At 38.0% G+C, this 13199-nt stretch overlaps 1 protein-coding gene across 5 annotated transcripts in view; it reads left to right on the top strand.

The window, feature by feature from the left end:
• DENND6A (DENN domain containing 6A) overlaps window positions 1-13199 on the top strand; it is a 135549-nt gene that overhangs the window by 57179 nt on the left and 65171 nt on the right. For 3 of the 5 annotated variants that reach the window (XM_058288179.1, XM_058288181.2, XM_071212113.1), the window contains 2 exons: window positions 9684-9796; window positions 12782-12862. In XM_058288179.1, the coding sequence (XP_058144162.1) occupies window positions 9684-9796; window positions 12782-12862 (194 nt within the window). The remainder of the gene's footprint in view (window positions 1-9683; window positions 9797-12781; window positions 12863-13199) is intronic. The other 2 variants (XM_058288180.1, XM_071212114.1) reach the window with 1 other exon arrangement.

The raw sequence follows: 13199 nt of genomic DNA, 5'->3' as shown, positions 1-13199 counted from the left end.
TTTTTTTTTTTTTTTTAAAGATTTATTTATTTAATTTCCCCCCCTCCCCTGGTTGTCTGTTCTTGGTGTCTATTTGCTGCGTCTTGTTTCTTTGTCCGCTTCTGTTGTCGTCAGCGGCACGGGAAGTGTGGGCGGCGCCATTCCTGGGCAGGCTGTTCTCTCTTTTCACGCTGGGCGGCTTTCCTCACGGGCGCACTCCTTGCGCGTGGGGCTCCCCCACGCGGGGGACACCCTTGCGTGGTGCGGCACTCCTTGCGCGCATCAGCACTGCGCATGGCCAGCTCCACACGGGTCAAGGAGGCCGGGGTTTGAACCGCGGACCTCCCATGTGCTATACCTTCTTTTGAAGTGTTTTTATCAAGAAAGTATGATGGATTTTGTCAAATGTCTTTTCTGCATCAAGCGAGATGATCATGTGATTTTTTTTCCATTTTTTTGAGATTTATTTTATTTATTTACTCTTCCCACCCCCTCGTTTACAGTTTCTGTGTCTGTTTGTTGTGTGCTCATCTTTTTAGGAGGCACCAGGAACTGAATCCAGGACCTCCCATGTGGGAGGGAGGTGCCTAATCGTTGGAGTCACCTTCGCTCCCTGCTTTGTTGTGTCTCTTGTTGCATCATCTTGTTGCTTCAGCTTGCTGTCTTGCTTGTCTTCTTTAGGAGACACCAGGAAGTGAACCCTGGGCCTCCCATGTGGTAGGTGGGAGCTCATTCACTTGAGCCACATCTGCTTCTCACAGTTTGTTAATGTGATGTATTACATTAGTTGATCTTCTTATATTGAACCACCCTTGCATTCCAAGAATAAAACCCACTTGATCATGGTGTATAATTCTTTCAATATGCTGTTGGATTCAATTTGCAAGTATTTTGTTGAGAATTTTTGTATCTATGTTCATTAGAGGGATTGGTCTGTGATTTTCTTTTCCTGTAGTATCTTTATCTGACTTTGGTATGAGGGTTATATTGGATTTATAAAATGTGTTGGGTCATTTTCTCTCCTTTTCAGGTTTTCTTGGAAGAGTTTAAAAAGGATTGGTATTAATTCTTGAAATGTTTGGTAGAAGTCATCTATGAAGCCATCTGGTCCTGGACTTTTCTTTGCTGGGAGTTTTTTGATGACCGATTCAATCTCTTGTGATTAGTTTGTTGAGTTCCTATATTTTACAGTCAATGTAGGTTGGTTGTGAATTTCTCTGAATTTGTCCATTTCATCTAGGTGGTCTAGTTTGTTGGCATACAGTTTCTCAAATAATATCCTCTTATGATTCTTTTTACTTCTGTGGAAGTTGTAACTTCCCCCTTTTCATTTCTGATTTTATTTGCATTTTCTCTCCGTTTTTCTTTGTTAGACTGGCTAAGGGTTTGTTGATTTTATTGATCTTCTCAGAGACCCAGTTTCTGATTTTGTTGATTTTCTCTTTATTTTTTATTTTTATTTTTTTTTAAAGATTATTTAATTTCCCCCCTCCCCTGATTGTCTGTTCTCTGTGTCTATTTGCTGCGTCTTGTTTCTTTGTCCGCTTCTGTTGTCGTCAGCGGCACGGGAAGTGTGGGCGGTGCCATTCCTCGGCAGGCTGCACTTTCTTTCGCTCTGGGCGGCTCTCCTTACGGGGCGTACTCCTTGCGTGTGAGACTCCCCTACACAGGGGACACCTCTGGGTGGCACGGCACTCCTTGCGCGCATCAGTACTGCGCATGGGCCAGCTCTGCATGGGTCAAGGAGGCCCCGGGGTTTGAACCACGGACCTCCCATGTGGTAGACGGATGCCCTAACCACTGGGCCAAGTCCGCTTCCCTCTTTATTTTTCTTAATTTCATTCCTTTCTGTTCAGATCTCTCTTTCTCTCTCTTTTCTTTCTTCCTTTTTCTTCTCCCCTTCTCCCTCCCCCTCTCTCTCCTTTCTTTCAGATTTATTTGCTGTTCTTTTACTAGTTTCTCCAGGTGTTCAATTAGGTCTTCGATTTTAGCTCTTTCTTTTTTAATATAGGCATTTAGGGTTATAATTTCTCTCTCAGCATTGTCTTTGCTATATTCTATAGTTTTCATAAGTTGTGTTTTTGTTTTCATTCATCTGAGATAGCTACTGATTTCTCTTGAAATTTCTCCTCCCCCCCCCCCCCGATTATTTAGGAATGTGTTGTTTAGCCTCCATGTATTTATTAATTTTCCCTTTTCCAGCCTATTATTGATTTCCAGCTTTGATCCATTATGATCAGGTGCCTTCTGTAATTTTGTTTTGTGGTCCAGGTGCCTTCTGTAATTTTGTTTTGTGGTCCAACATGTGGTCTATCCTGGATTAAGATCCATGAGCACTTCAGAAGAATGTATTGTCAGCTGATTTGGGTGTAATGTTCTATCTGTGTCTGTTAGGTCCAGCTCATTTATCTATTGTTCAAGTTCTCTGTGTCCTTATTAATCTTCTGTCTAGTTGTTCTATCTATTGATGTAAGTGGCACTTTGAAGCCTCCACCTATTATTGTAGAGACGTTTATTTTTCTTTTCAGTTTTGCCAGATCTTGCCTTGTATATTTTGGGGCACCCTGGTTAGGTGCACAGATATTTTTGATTATTACTCCTTCCTGGTGGATTTATTAATTTACAATGGCCTTTTGCATCTCATCACTTTTTTTTGCATATAAAATCAATTTTGTCTAACTCTGGTATAGCTAACCCTGCTCTCTTTAGTTAGTATTTGTGTGATAAATCTTTTTCCAACCTTTCATTTTCAGTCTCTTTCCATCCTTGGGTCTAGGGTGAGTCTCCTGCAGACAGCATATGCATGGCTCATGTTTTCTTATCCACCCTGTCAACCTATATCTTTTGATTGGGGAGTATAATACATTAGCATTCAATATTATTATTGTAAAGACATTACTTCAACTATTTTATCCTTTGGCTTTTATGTGATATGTCTTATTTTTGTCTGTCAATTTACCCTTTTGGTTACCCTTTCTTATAATCTTCACTTCTACATTCTCCTCCAAGCCTCTTGTCTTATCTTTTCTGGCTTCACAAACTCCCTTTAGTGTTCTTGCAAAGCTAGATTCTTGTTTGTGAACTGCCTTAGTTTCTATTTATCTTTAAAAAAAAAAAAAAGATTATTTTTATTTATTTCTCTCCCCCCTCCCCCAGTTGTCTGCTCTCTGTGTCCACTCGCTGTGTGTTCTTCTGTGACTGCTTCTATCCTTATCAGCGGCACCAGGAATCTGTGTTTCTTTTTGTTGTGTCATCTTGTTGTGTCAGCTCTCCGTGTGTGCGGTGCCATTCTTGGGCAGGCTGCACTTTCTTTTGCACTGGGCGGCTCTCCTCACGGGGCACATTCCTTGCACGTGGGGCACCCCTATGCAGGGGACACCCCTGCATGACACGGTACTCCTTTTGTGTATCAGCACTGCATGTTGCCCGGCTCCACATGGATTAAGGAGGCCCTGGGTTTGAACTGTGGACTTCCCATGTGGTAGGCAGACTCTCAAACCATTGAGCCAAGTCTGCTCCCCTGTATTGTATTTTTAATCTCACTTATTGTGTTTTTCATTTCCATAAGCTCTGTTACTTTCAAAGTCTCAGATTTTTCTTTGTACTCACCTAGTGTTTCTTCTTCTGTTGTTGTTTTTTAAATATATTTTTTTATTTTTAAAAAGATATTTAGATTACATAAATGTTACATAAAAAATATAGGGATTCTCATACGCCCTGCTCCCCATACCACCCACATTTACCCACATTAACAACATCCTTCACTAGTGGAGTACATCATTGCAATTGATGAACACATTTTGGAACATTGTCATTAAGCATGGATTATAGTTTACATTGTAGTTTACACTCTGTCCCACACAATTATGTAGGTTATGGCAAGATATATAATGGTCAGTATGTGTTGTTGCAGTGTCATTCAAGACAATTCTCAACTCCTGAAAATGCCTCCATATTACACCTGTTTTCCCTCTCCCTAACCTTAGAACCTCCAGTGGCTACTGTTTCCACATCAGTGATTTAATTTCTTCCATTGCTGGAATCACCATAAGTCTATAGTAGAATACCATTTTTTCTGGTATAGTCTTTTATTCCCCCCCCTTGTTTTTTAAAAGATTCATTTTATTTATTTCTCTCCACCCCTTTGTTGTTTTTCACTTGCTGTTTCTGTTCGTGTTTCTTTTGGAGGCACCAGGAGCTGAACCCAGGACCTCTCATGCGAGAGGGAGGCTCACTTGAGTCACCTCTGCTCCTTGTGTTTGTTGTGTCTCTCATGTTTTTCCTCCCTGTGGCTCTTGTTGCATCATCTAGTTGTGTCGTCTCTCTGTACCTGCTGGTCACATCAACTTGCTGTCTTCTTTAGGAGGCACCAGGAATCACTGCTCCCTGCTTTTTCATGTCTCTCATTATGTTTTTTTTCTTCTCATGTCTCTTGTTGTGTCAGCTTGCTGTGCCCGCCTGTTGAGCCAGCTTGCTGTCTCTTTAGGAGGCACTGAGATCTGAACCAGCGGCCTCCCATGTGGTAAGCAGAAGCCCAGTCACTGAGCCACATCTGGTTCCCAGTCTTTTATTTCTTTAGCCATGTTGTACTTCAACGCCATGATTTGATTTAGGAGATTTGTGTGATCATCATTGATTCATTGCTTCAAGTCCTGGGTCTTGTCTGGAGCTTTGATTTGTTCCTTTGCCTGAGTCATATCTTCTTTTTTCTTAGTGTGCGTTTATTTTTTTTTGCTGATGTCTAGGCATCTGATTATGATGCTGAATTTACTCTGATGTTCAGTTTCCCTTCTCTTACCTAGGGATTGACTGTTAAGTAGCACTATGCTACCACTGTTCTTTTGGTTCTTGGTTCAGATTGTTCTAGATATTTAGGATCACCCCTGTTTAACTGCTCAGACTAGGGTAAGGACCCAGTAATGGGATGCAGGCATTTCCAAGGGCCTTGGAAAGGGGGACAGTAAAGGTACCAGATTGCCTTTTTAATTTATTTCTTACTATTTTCCCCCTTCTCTGTGTGCACCTTCCTGGTTTGCCAGCAGACGGTGTTCTTTGGCAGAATTCTCAGCTCAGGTCCCAGAGGCTGGGAGGGAATGCATTCACTGTAACCCTGCCTGGGCCCACCGTGGAGAAGCAGTGTCCTCTGGACAGGCAAAGCCTGATGAACTTTCTCAGAAGTTGCTCTCCTCCCTTGGCCAATTACATCCTCTCTCCCTCTGCATCTGCAACACCCAGCCCAGGGCAGTATACAGAGGATGTTTGAGAAGGCAAATTATCTTTAGCTCCCTGCTAACTCTCAGGGCAAACAATGTCACAGCCCCATCTGGCCCAGAATTGTGCATCCCTCCGATGCAGCAGAACAAGTTTGCTGTTCAAAATCTGAATTTGTCATAGGCTGTGTCCCTCCCTTTCCTCTTCCGTGGGGAAGAGGGTCCCTGCAACCTCCTCAGTCCATACCTGCCTGCCAGGGGCCCAGTTTGCTCCCCACGTAGGGGGATGGGCACTAGCAGCTGCTGCTGCAGCTCTACGGGTTTTTCCAGCCAGCCAAGACCTATTTCCTTTGCCCTCTCTCTTCTGGGTAGTGTCTAGCCTTTGGTGTCCTAAGCCCTAGAATAGTTTTCAAGACAGTTTCTGTCACCTTCCAGTTTTTTTTCCTGGAAGACAAGTGTGCTCTCTGCCTTTCTAATCCTCTATCTTCCCAGACGTCCCCTGCTAATTTTAAGTGGCCTTTTTTCTTAATTTGGTGCTCACTTGTTACTTCATTCCTTTAACTGTTTTTTGAGTTTTGAAAAAGATGTTTCTGCCAGTTGTTGCTAGTTGTTCCAAGCTTCTGTGGTGGAATGGAGTCCTGAAAATTGTACTCTGCCATCCATCTTGATTAAGGTGTACAGTGCTCTTGATAATTTTAAGAGATCTCTTCTTGGCCTGCCATGTGATATTCATGTAGGAGTAGCCATAGCTGAAAAGACTTGCTTACTAATTAAATGAAATGCATGGTTCAGAGTTCAAGAACTCTGCGACCTGAGAGTATTTTCAGAATCACATTTGTTTTTTGACTAAAGAAAGAAACTTTCAGTCTCTGCCCCAATTGGTAGTATAGTACCTTTTTTTTCAGTAGGAGGTTTATTGAGTTATAATTCATATACCACATAATTCAGTTGTAAAATATGCAGTTTAGTGGTTTTTAGTATATTGAGTATAATTGTCATCACAATAAATTTTAGAACATTTTCATTGGTTCTAAAGCCTACCAGTTTACTTTTTGTTTCTATGACTTTACCTATTTTGGATATTTTATACAAATTGAAGTAGAAGTGTTTTTGAAATCAGCTTTGACTTGAGCAACTGGTATGATGTAGTGCTCATGCGCCAGCTCCAGAGTCAGACTTCCTAGATTTAAAGTCTTGTCCTGACACTTAGTAGATATATATTTTTTTGGGTGTTCACATAACCATTCTGTGCTTTCATTTCCTCCAGAGTAGGCAGGGATAATTATAGGTCCTTACTGAGAAGCATGAGCACCAAATCAGTTAATACACTCAAAAGCATTTAAAACTAGGCAGAGTGGATGCTCAATAAATTTTAGTGCTCAAATCATATTCCTCTGGAATAGTAACAAAATAATGAAAATAATTTTGACCTGAAACTCTGATTCTTTTTGCAATAACTTATTTAGTTGTTAGGAAAAAGAATGATGGGGGATGGTTTAGAAATGTTATAGGTTTAATGGGTATAAGTGTGTTGTTTGTTCTGTTTTCCATACTAGTAATGATTGTGTTCAGTAGATGAAAATGGAACTTACTCTAAAGTTGTGGGAATTTGCTGAACAGATTGCTGTGTCCTTAATACCTGCTACTTTTTCAAGGGTTGTGTTGTTCTTGATCCTAACTCAGGTTAAGGTGTATTTTTCTTGGAGAACTGTCACTCTTAAAGTTTGTAAATTAATCCTAAAAGATTCTAGTTCCATGAATTTTTTCCCCACTTTTAAGTAAATAATCAGAAAGTTACAGTGCTCATATCATCACTTTTATATCTTTTACATATTTTTTGAGCTTTAGTTTTCTTAGCATGTTGGCTAAGATGTTTGGAATTCAGTATAGTCGTAAGTCTATTGTGGAATTTTATTTTAGAATCAATGAACTTTACCACCGGAAGTGACTTTAGACATTATGTAATGAAACCCCCTGATTTTGTTGATAAGAAAATTGAGAACCTTAGGTTAAGTGACTTCTAAACGGCTAATCATTGATAGCCTTGGATTAGATTCTTCAATTTGTGACTCCCAGACTGAAACTTTTTCCTTGTGATCATAATCATATAACCATTTCATACATATAGTCTTTATGTTATACATAATAACTGTTTGTAATAGCCTTTCATTCCCATCAGTTAAAGAGCTGTAGTCACATAGCAATACAGATGTTTTCCCTTTATTAGAGAAGTTGTGAGTTTACAGACAACCATGCATAGAAGACAGGATTTCCATATGTCACCCTGTTCACATATTGCATTGGTGTGGAACATTTGTTACAATTTATGATAGCATATATTTATAATTGTACTATTAACTATAGTCCATGTTTGTGTAGTTACATGGATTTAAAAAATTTTTTTGATTGTTACCATATATATAATCTAACATTTCTCCTTTTAATCATATTCAGATATATTTTTCAGGTTGTTAATTACATTCACAATTTTGTGCTACCATCACCACCATCCATTACCATAGATTGATTTTTGACAAATTTGTAGATAGATTCTCGTGGTTTCCCTGCCCTTCATGGGTATCATTTATAGCAAGGCAGATATAACAACCTGTACTGCCTCCTTTCCCATCACCCTAATGATGAGGAGAACTGGCAAGATAAGGAGTTGACTCTTTCTAATCTACCTTTGGTGTTTGAAGGATCAGACTTGAGATATAAAACGTGAACTGCTTACCTTACAGTTCATGAGGACTCTATGTTTAGAGCCTTTTTGACCCAGTAAGTTAGCTTCCTGATCAGGTCTTTATAGTTGGGGGTGGGGGTGCAGCCCCAACTCACAGCATGCCCATGATTTGTGCATGGAGCCAGGTGGGTAGAGATTTAAGACTGGCAGGTTCATTGTGTTCCTTCCATAAAGCTCAGTATTCCTTAGATTTTCCAGATGCTATACATACCTTTTAAAAAATACATTGTATTTTCCTATTTCATCTTACTGGTGTCTCAGAGAAATTAATACATATTTCTCTTGGGTTTTATTTTATTTTATGTTTTTAAGATTTAGATTTCTTCTAAAGAGAAACATGAAACCATTAATATACAAATTCAGAGTACTAAAACAATGCTAAACCTCTATCACCAAGGATTTCTCATCATTCCAGATTGCATATGTTTGCCTTATAATAATAATAATAATTATTATTATTATTTTGAGGTATCCTGGCCTGGGGATTGAACCCAGGACCTTGCATACAGGGAGCCAGCACTCAACCACTGAGCCACATCGGCTCCCCTGAGTTGACCTTTTAGTTTGTTTTTTGTTTGTTTGTTTTAGGAGGCACTGGGGACCTCTCATGGACCTCCCATGTGGGAAGCAGGTGTTCAACCACTTGAGCCACATCTGCCCCCTGCCTTTTTTTTTTTTCCTGCCTTATATTTAAACTATCTGCTTTAATAAGTAAACAAACTGAATTTACCCACCTTCCCGACTCCTTTGTTTCTTCCCTTCACCACCAAAGAAATATTTGTGTGCATTTAGGTGTACATACTGAGTTGCTTTTAAAAAACTTTAAACATATTTTTAAGCTTCTGCTTCCTTTCTTGAGAACTTCATATGCTAGAAAATACAAGTATCTCTGAGTGTAATAATAAATATCTTGAGCACATATTGTTTTTTAAAAATTTTTTAATTCTACATATAGTAACCAAGAAGAATTTGATTGATGAGCTATTGTATTTATTTTTATAGGCAATTTTGGTAGAGTTTACATGTTTTCAGAGGTTTGACTAAAGTTAAATTTTTTTTTAACTATAGTGATTAAAGCAGTAAGTCTGTTACTTGGACTCTTCTCAAATCCTTCTATATTAAGTCTTAAAAAAACACAAAAACTAAAATACCTTCTTAGTGTGAAATATATAGCACATATAAGGTCTGGAAATAGAATTTCTCTAATACCTCAAAAGCTCACTTATGCTCCTCCCAAACACTTTCCCGCCACCCTCCAAAGATAACCACCACCCTAACTCTCATAGTAATATGTTTCTTACTTTCCTTCATAGTTTTATTACCTAATCATGTATGCCTAAAAACTATAGTTTAATTTTGCCTGTCGTTTTTTAAACTTTATATAAATTGCTTCCAGCAATATGTGTTCTTTTGTGTTTGGTTTCTTTTGCTAATTATTAGGTTAGTGAGTTAACATTGCATGTAAACAGTTTGCAAAAAATTTAATTACATGGGGAAAATGGAATAGGAAAAAGAGTAAAGGAATTTAGGGGTTAAGATATGTTTTACTTTTGGTTTTGCCTCTAATCGGCAAAGATGACTTTGAGAAAGTCACTTGAACTTTATGGATCTCATTTTTCTTCCCCAAAACATAACAGAATGGGTTTAAACAATTGCTAGGATTCCCTTCATCTCTTAAGTTTGATGAAATTGGATAAATAAATGTTTTATACTAACCTATCCTTAATATCTTCCATTTTTGTTTTTATTAGGTTGTCTTGGAGATACCCAGTTTTGTTTTAGATTTCGACAGTCTTCTGGGAGGAGGGTGTCTCTACATTGTCTTCTGGATCAATTTGACAAAGATTTACCGGTTTACTTAAAGGTTGGAAAAGTAGTAATAGAAAGACGTCCATGTGAGAGGAAACTTTAGAACTCAGTTATACTGTTAACCTCTAATAGCATTCAGAAATATTTTGCTTTTGTTACTGTAGTATACAGCTAGATTTTCTAAATGGGTCTTAATTCATAAGAATTCAGCATGTAAATGAAAGAGACTTTACTAAGTTATATTCCTTGATACATACAATCCCACTGAGAATTATAGAAATGGATTAGAATGTTGAGGTAATTTCTTTCATTTGTTAATAACTCTGTTTAGATATGGGGGTAGGGGGAAGTGCTATACTTGTAAATATCACCCACAATTGAATTAGTCATTCCCTGTGGTAATCTCTACAAACTTTATGAATAGCATTGTAGTTGTTTCTTTTAGATTTTTAACAAACTTTGTTTTACTATTATTGCTTATTAAAACACTCTTACAACTTCACATGATTCTAAAGTCTTTAGTTTCTTCCTCTGAAACTCTGCATTTTTAAACTCTTAAGTTTAGCATGAGGAATATTTCCATCTGAATTTGTCTGAAATGAGCTCTTATAATTTACCTCCCTGTTTCCACTAATGGCAGGATCCCCCTCCCAGTTAGCAAAGATATTATCTTTGAAATGTCTCTTAGCCATCTACTCCTTTGCATGACCTATTGCCATCACTATTAACATATCCTTCCAACCAATGATAAAGCTCAATTTTTAGAGCTTCCTGTGTTTCAGACACTGTAATAGTATGCATGTTTTAAATATAATATCTCATTAATCTTCCCTACATTGCTCTGAGAGAATCTCTTCTGTAGATGAGAAATGGAAGGTTATTGAGAGTAAGATATTTGACTAAGGGCCTTCTACCTCTTGTTTTCTCCAACATAATATATCTTTCACAGTGTTGCCAGCTAAAGTGCACATTTATATTATTTAAAAAAAAACTACACTTATTACACATTGTCTAATGAATAAAGAGCTAATGATAGTACTACTTCTTTGTTCTCACTTTTCAGGTCTTCCAAAATAAGACTCCTTAACTTTCTAATTTCCAACTTCATCTTTCTTCTTGTACCTGTGTTCTATTTTAGCCAAACTGATGTATGTACTTTTCCCTGAGGTAGTGTGTACTTTTCTGTCTCTGTGCAATTTTGCTCTAACTCCTGGCCTTCGAAACCTAGGGTGGCTACTTCTTTGTCTTTGCTTAAATCATATCCAACCTTCGATGTCCAACTCAAAAACTGATGTCTCTGTGAAATCTGTATTCGTCTCTGTAGACATTCATAATCTCTACCCCTTTGACCTCCCTGTAATATGATACTCTTCCTCCTATTACATACTAATAGTTGTGTATCTTTCTTGTCTCTCCTTAAGGAAAGATGATTCATGCATCTTTGTGTCTTTTCTCTAATAAAATGCTTTGTTCAGTCTAGGTATTCAACAAAATATTTCTTTAAAGAATAGTGATCAGAATGATAGAACCAGGCCAAAGTTTATCCCATTAGAATGTAAAAGTTTCTTAAGTCATTTGGAATGTAATTAGCTTTCAATTTGATAAGCATTACATTTTCATTTTTATTGGGTTAAAATACAGCTGGCTATGTAAAATTCAGATAGACATTTAACTCCTTTTTTCTCTCAAAGTTTTACATGAATATCCTTCATTTTGACCTTTTTAAAAAATATATCACATTGGGGAAAACATAGACTTTATTTCTTTATTTATGTATTAAGATTTATTTTATTTATTTCTCTCCCTTTCCCCCCTGTTGTCTGCTCTCTGTGTCCGTTTGCTGTGTGTTCTTCTGCATCCACTTGCCTTACCCGGCAACACTGGGAATCCATGTCTCTTTTTGTTGTGTGATCTTGCTGCGTCAGCTCTCCGTGTATGTGGTGCCACTCCTGGGCAGGCTGTGCTTTTTTCATGTGGGGTGGCTCTCCTTGCAGGGTGCACTCCTTGCGCATGGGGCACCTCTACATGGGGCGCCCCTGCATAGCATGGCACTTCTTGGCATGGCAGCACTGCGCATGGGCCAGCTTACCACACAGGTCAGGAGGCCCTGGGGATCGAACCCTGGACCCTCCATTTGTTGATGGACACTCTATCAGAGGAGCCATGTCCACTTCCCAAAATAGACTTTAATTGCTTCCTAACTTCATTAACTAGTACAGATATGAATAAAGTAATAAACTGAATAAATTACGTAGAAAAAAATCTGTCTTTAGTAATATAGTTATGATTATTTCATCTTTGGGTAAGTGTATTTAGTCAAGTCAGCCAAAGAAGTACTGGTGCAAAGTACCAGAAATCTGTTGGTTTTTATAAAGTGTATTTATTTGGGTTAAAGGCTTACAGTTAGAAGACTCTAAATAGTCCAACTCAAAATACCATAAGAGGTACTTTCTCACCCAAGTCAGTTGCCATGTGTTGAAGTAAGATGGCTGGTATGGTCTCTCCTTCTTTCTTCCTCTTTAGGCCCCGTGGGCCCAGCTTCTAATCTCAACTGTAGGCTGGCATAGGGTTTATTTCTTTCTGTCATCTCTCCCTGGGGCTCCAGGATCAAATTTCTGTCCTCTGCCGGGTCTTTGGAGCTTTCTCTCCTCCTGGGCCATCTTCTATGTGTCTTTTTGAGTGAGTGTTTCTGTCTACCCACCAAGGGGGTGGGGACTTAACCCTTATCTTGATTTAATCAAGTAAACATAAAACCTTTCAATTTAATACCATCAAAGGGTATTATGCCTAGAGAAACAGACCAATTTACAAACATAATATCTTTTTTTTTGGAATTCATAAATAATATCAAACTGCTACAGGCATGTTACCAGGTTTTTCCCTGGCAGTTACAGTCATTATTATTGTTTGTGATGGTAGAAAAGCACACCTAGCTTTTTGTATATACCCCTTATTGCAATAGGATTTTTAAAGGAAACTGATATTTATATTAAAGGATAGACATATATATTTTTTTAATTGTCTGTCATTTCTTTTATAGAAGGATCCTGCTTATTTCTATGGATACGTGTATTTCCGACAAGTTCGAGATAAAACTCTAAAAAGAGGCTACTTCCAGAAGGTAACTTTTAGATATACTAATGGAAAAAATATTTTTCATGTTGTATTAGAAAAACATAAACTATTCTAAAGTCTTTTGTATTTTATCTTTTAAATAAACATACTAGAGTTTATATTTTCTCTTTGTGTTTAAAATTATGGTCATCTGTCTCTAGACATTTAACTGATGTTGAATTTTGCCATTCTGCTTTTTGTTAGTTTCCTGATAATGTTACAGTGATTGTAGGAACTCTTGTCAAAAAGCTGGAAGATTCTGCCTAATTAAGATATTTTAGAATAAGGGAAAGAATTAAAAGGTTGTAATATTGTTACAATGAGTAAAAGCTTACAATATCTTT

Source organism: Dasypus novemcinctus, chromosome 26 (genome assembly GCF_030445035.2).
Source record: "Dasypus novemcinctus isolate mDasNov1 chromosome 26, mDasNov1.1.hap2, whole genome shotgun sequence".
NCBI lineage: Eukaryota > Metazoa > Chordata > Mammalia > Cingulata > Dasypodidae > Dasypus > Dasypus novemcinctus.
This window is presented reverse-complemented; position numbering and strand designations above follow the sequence as displayed.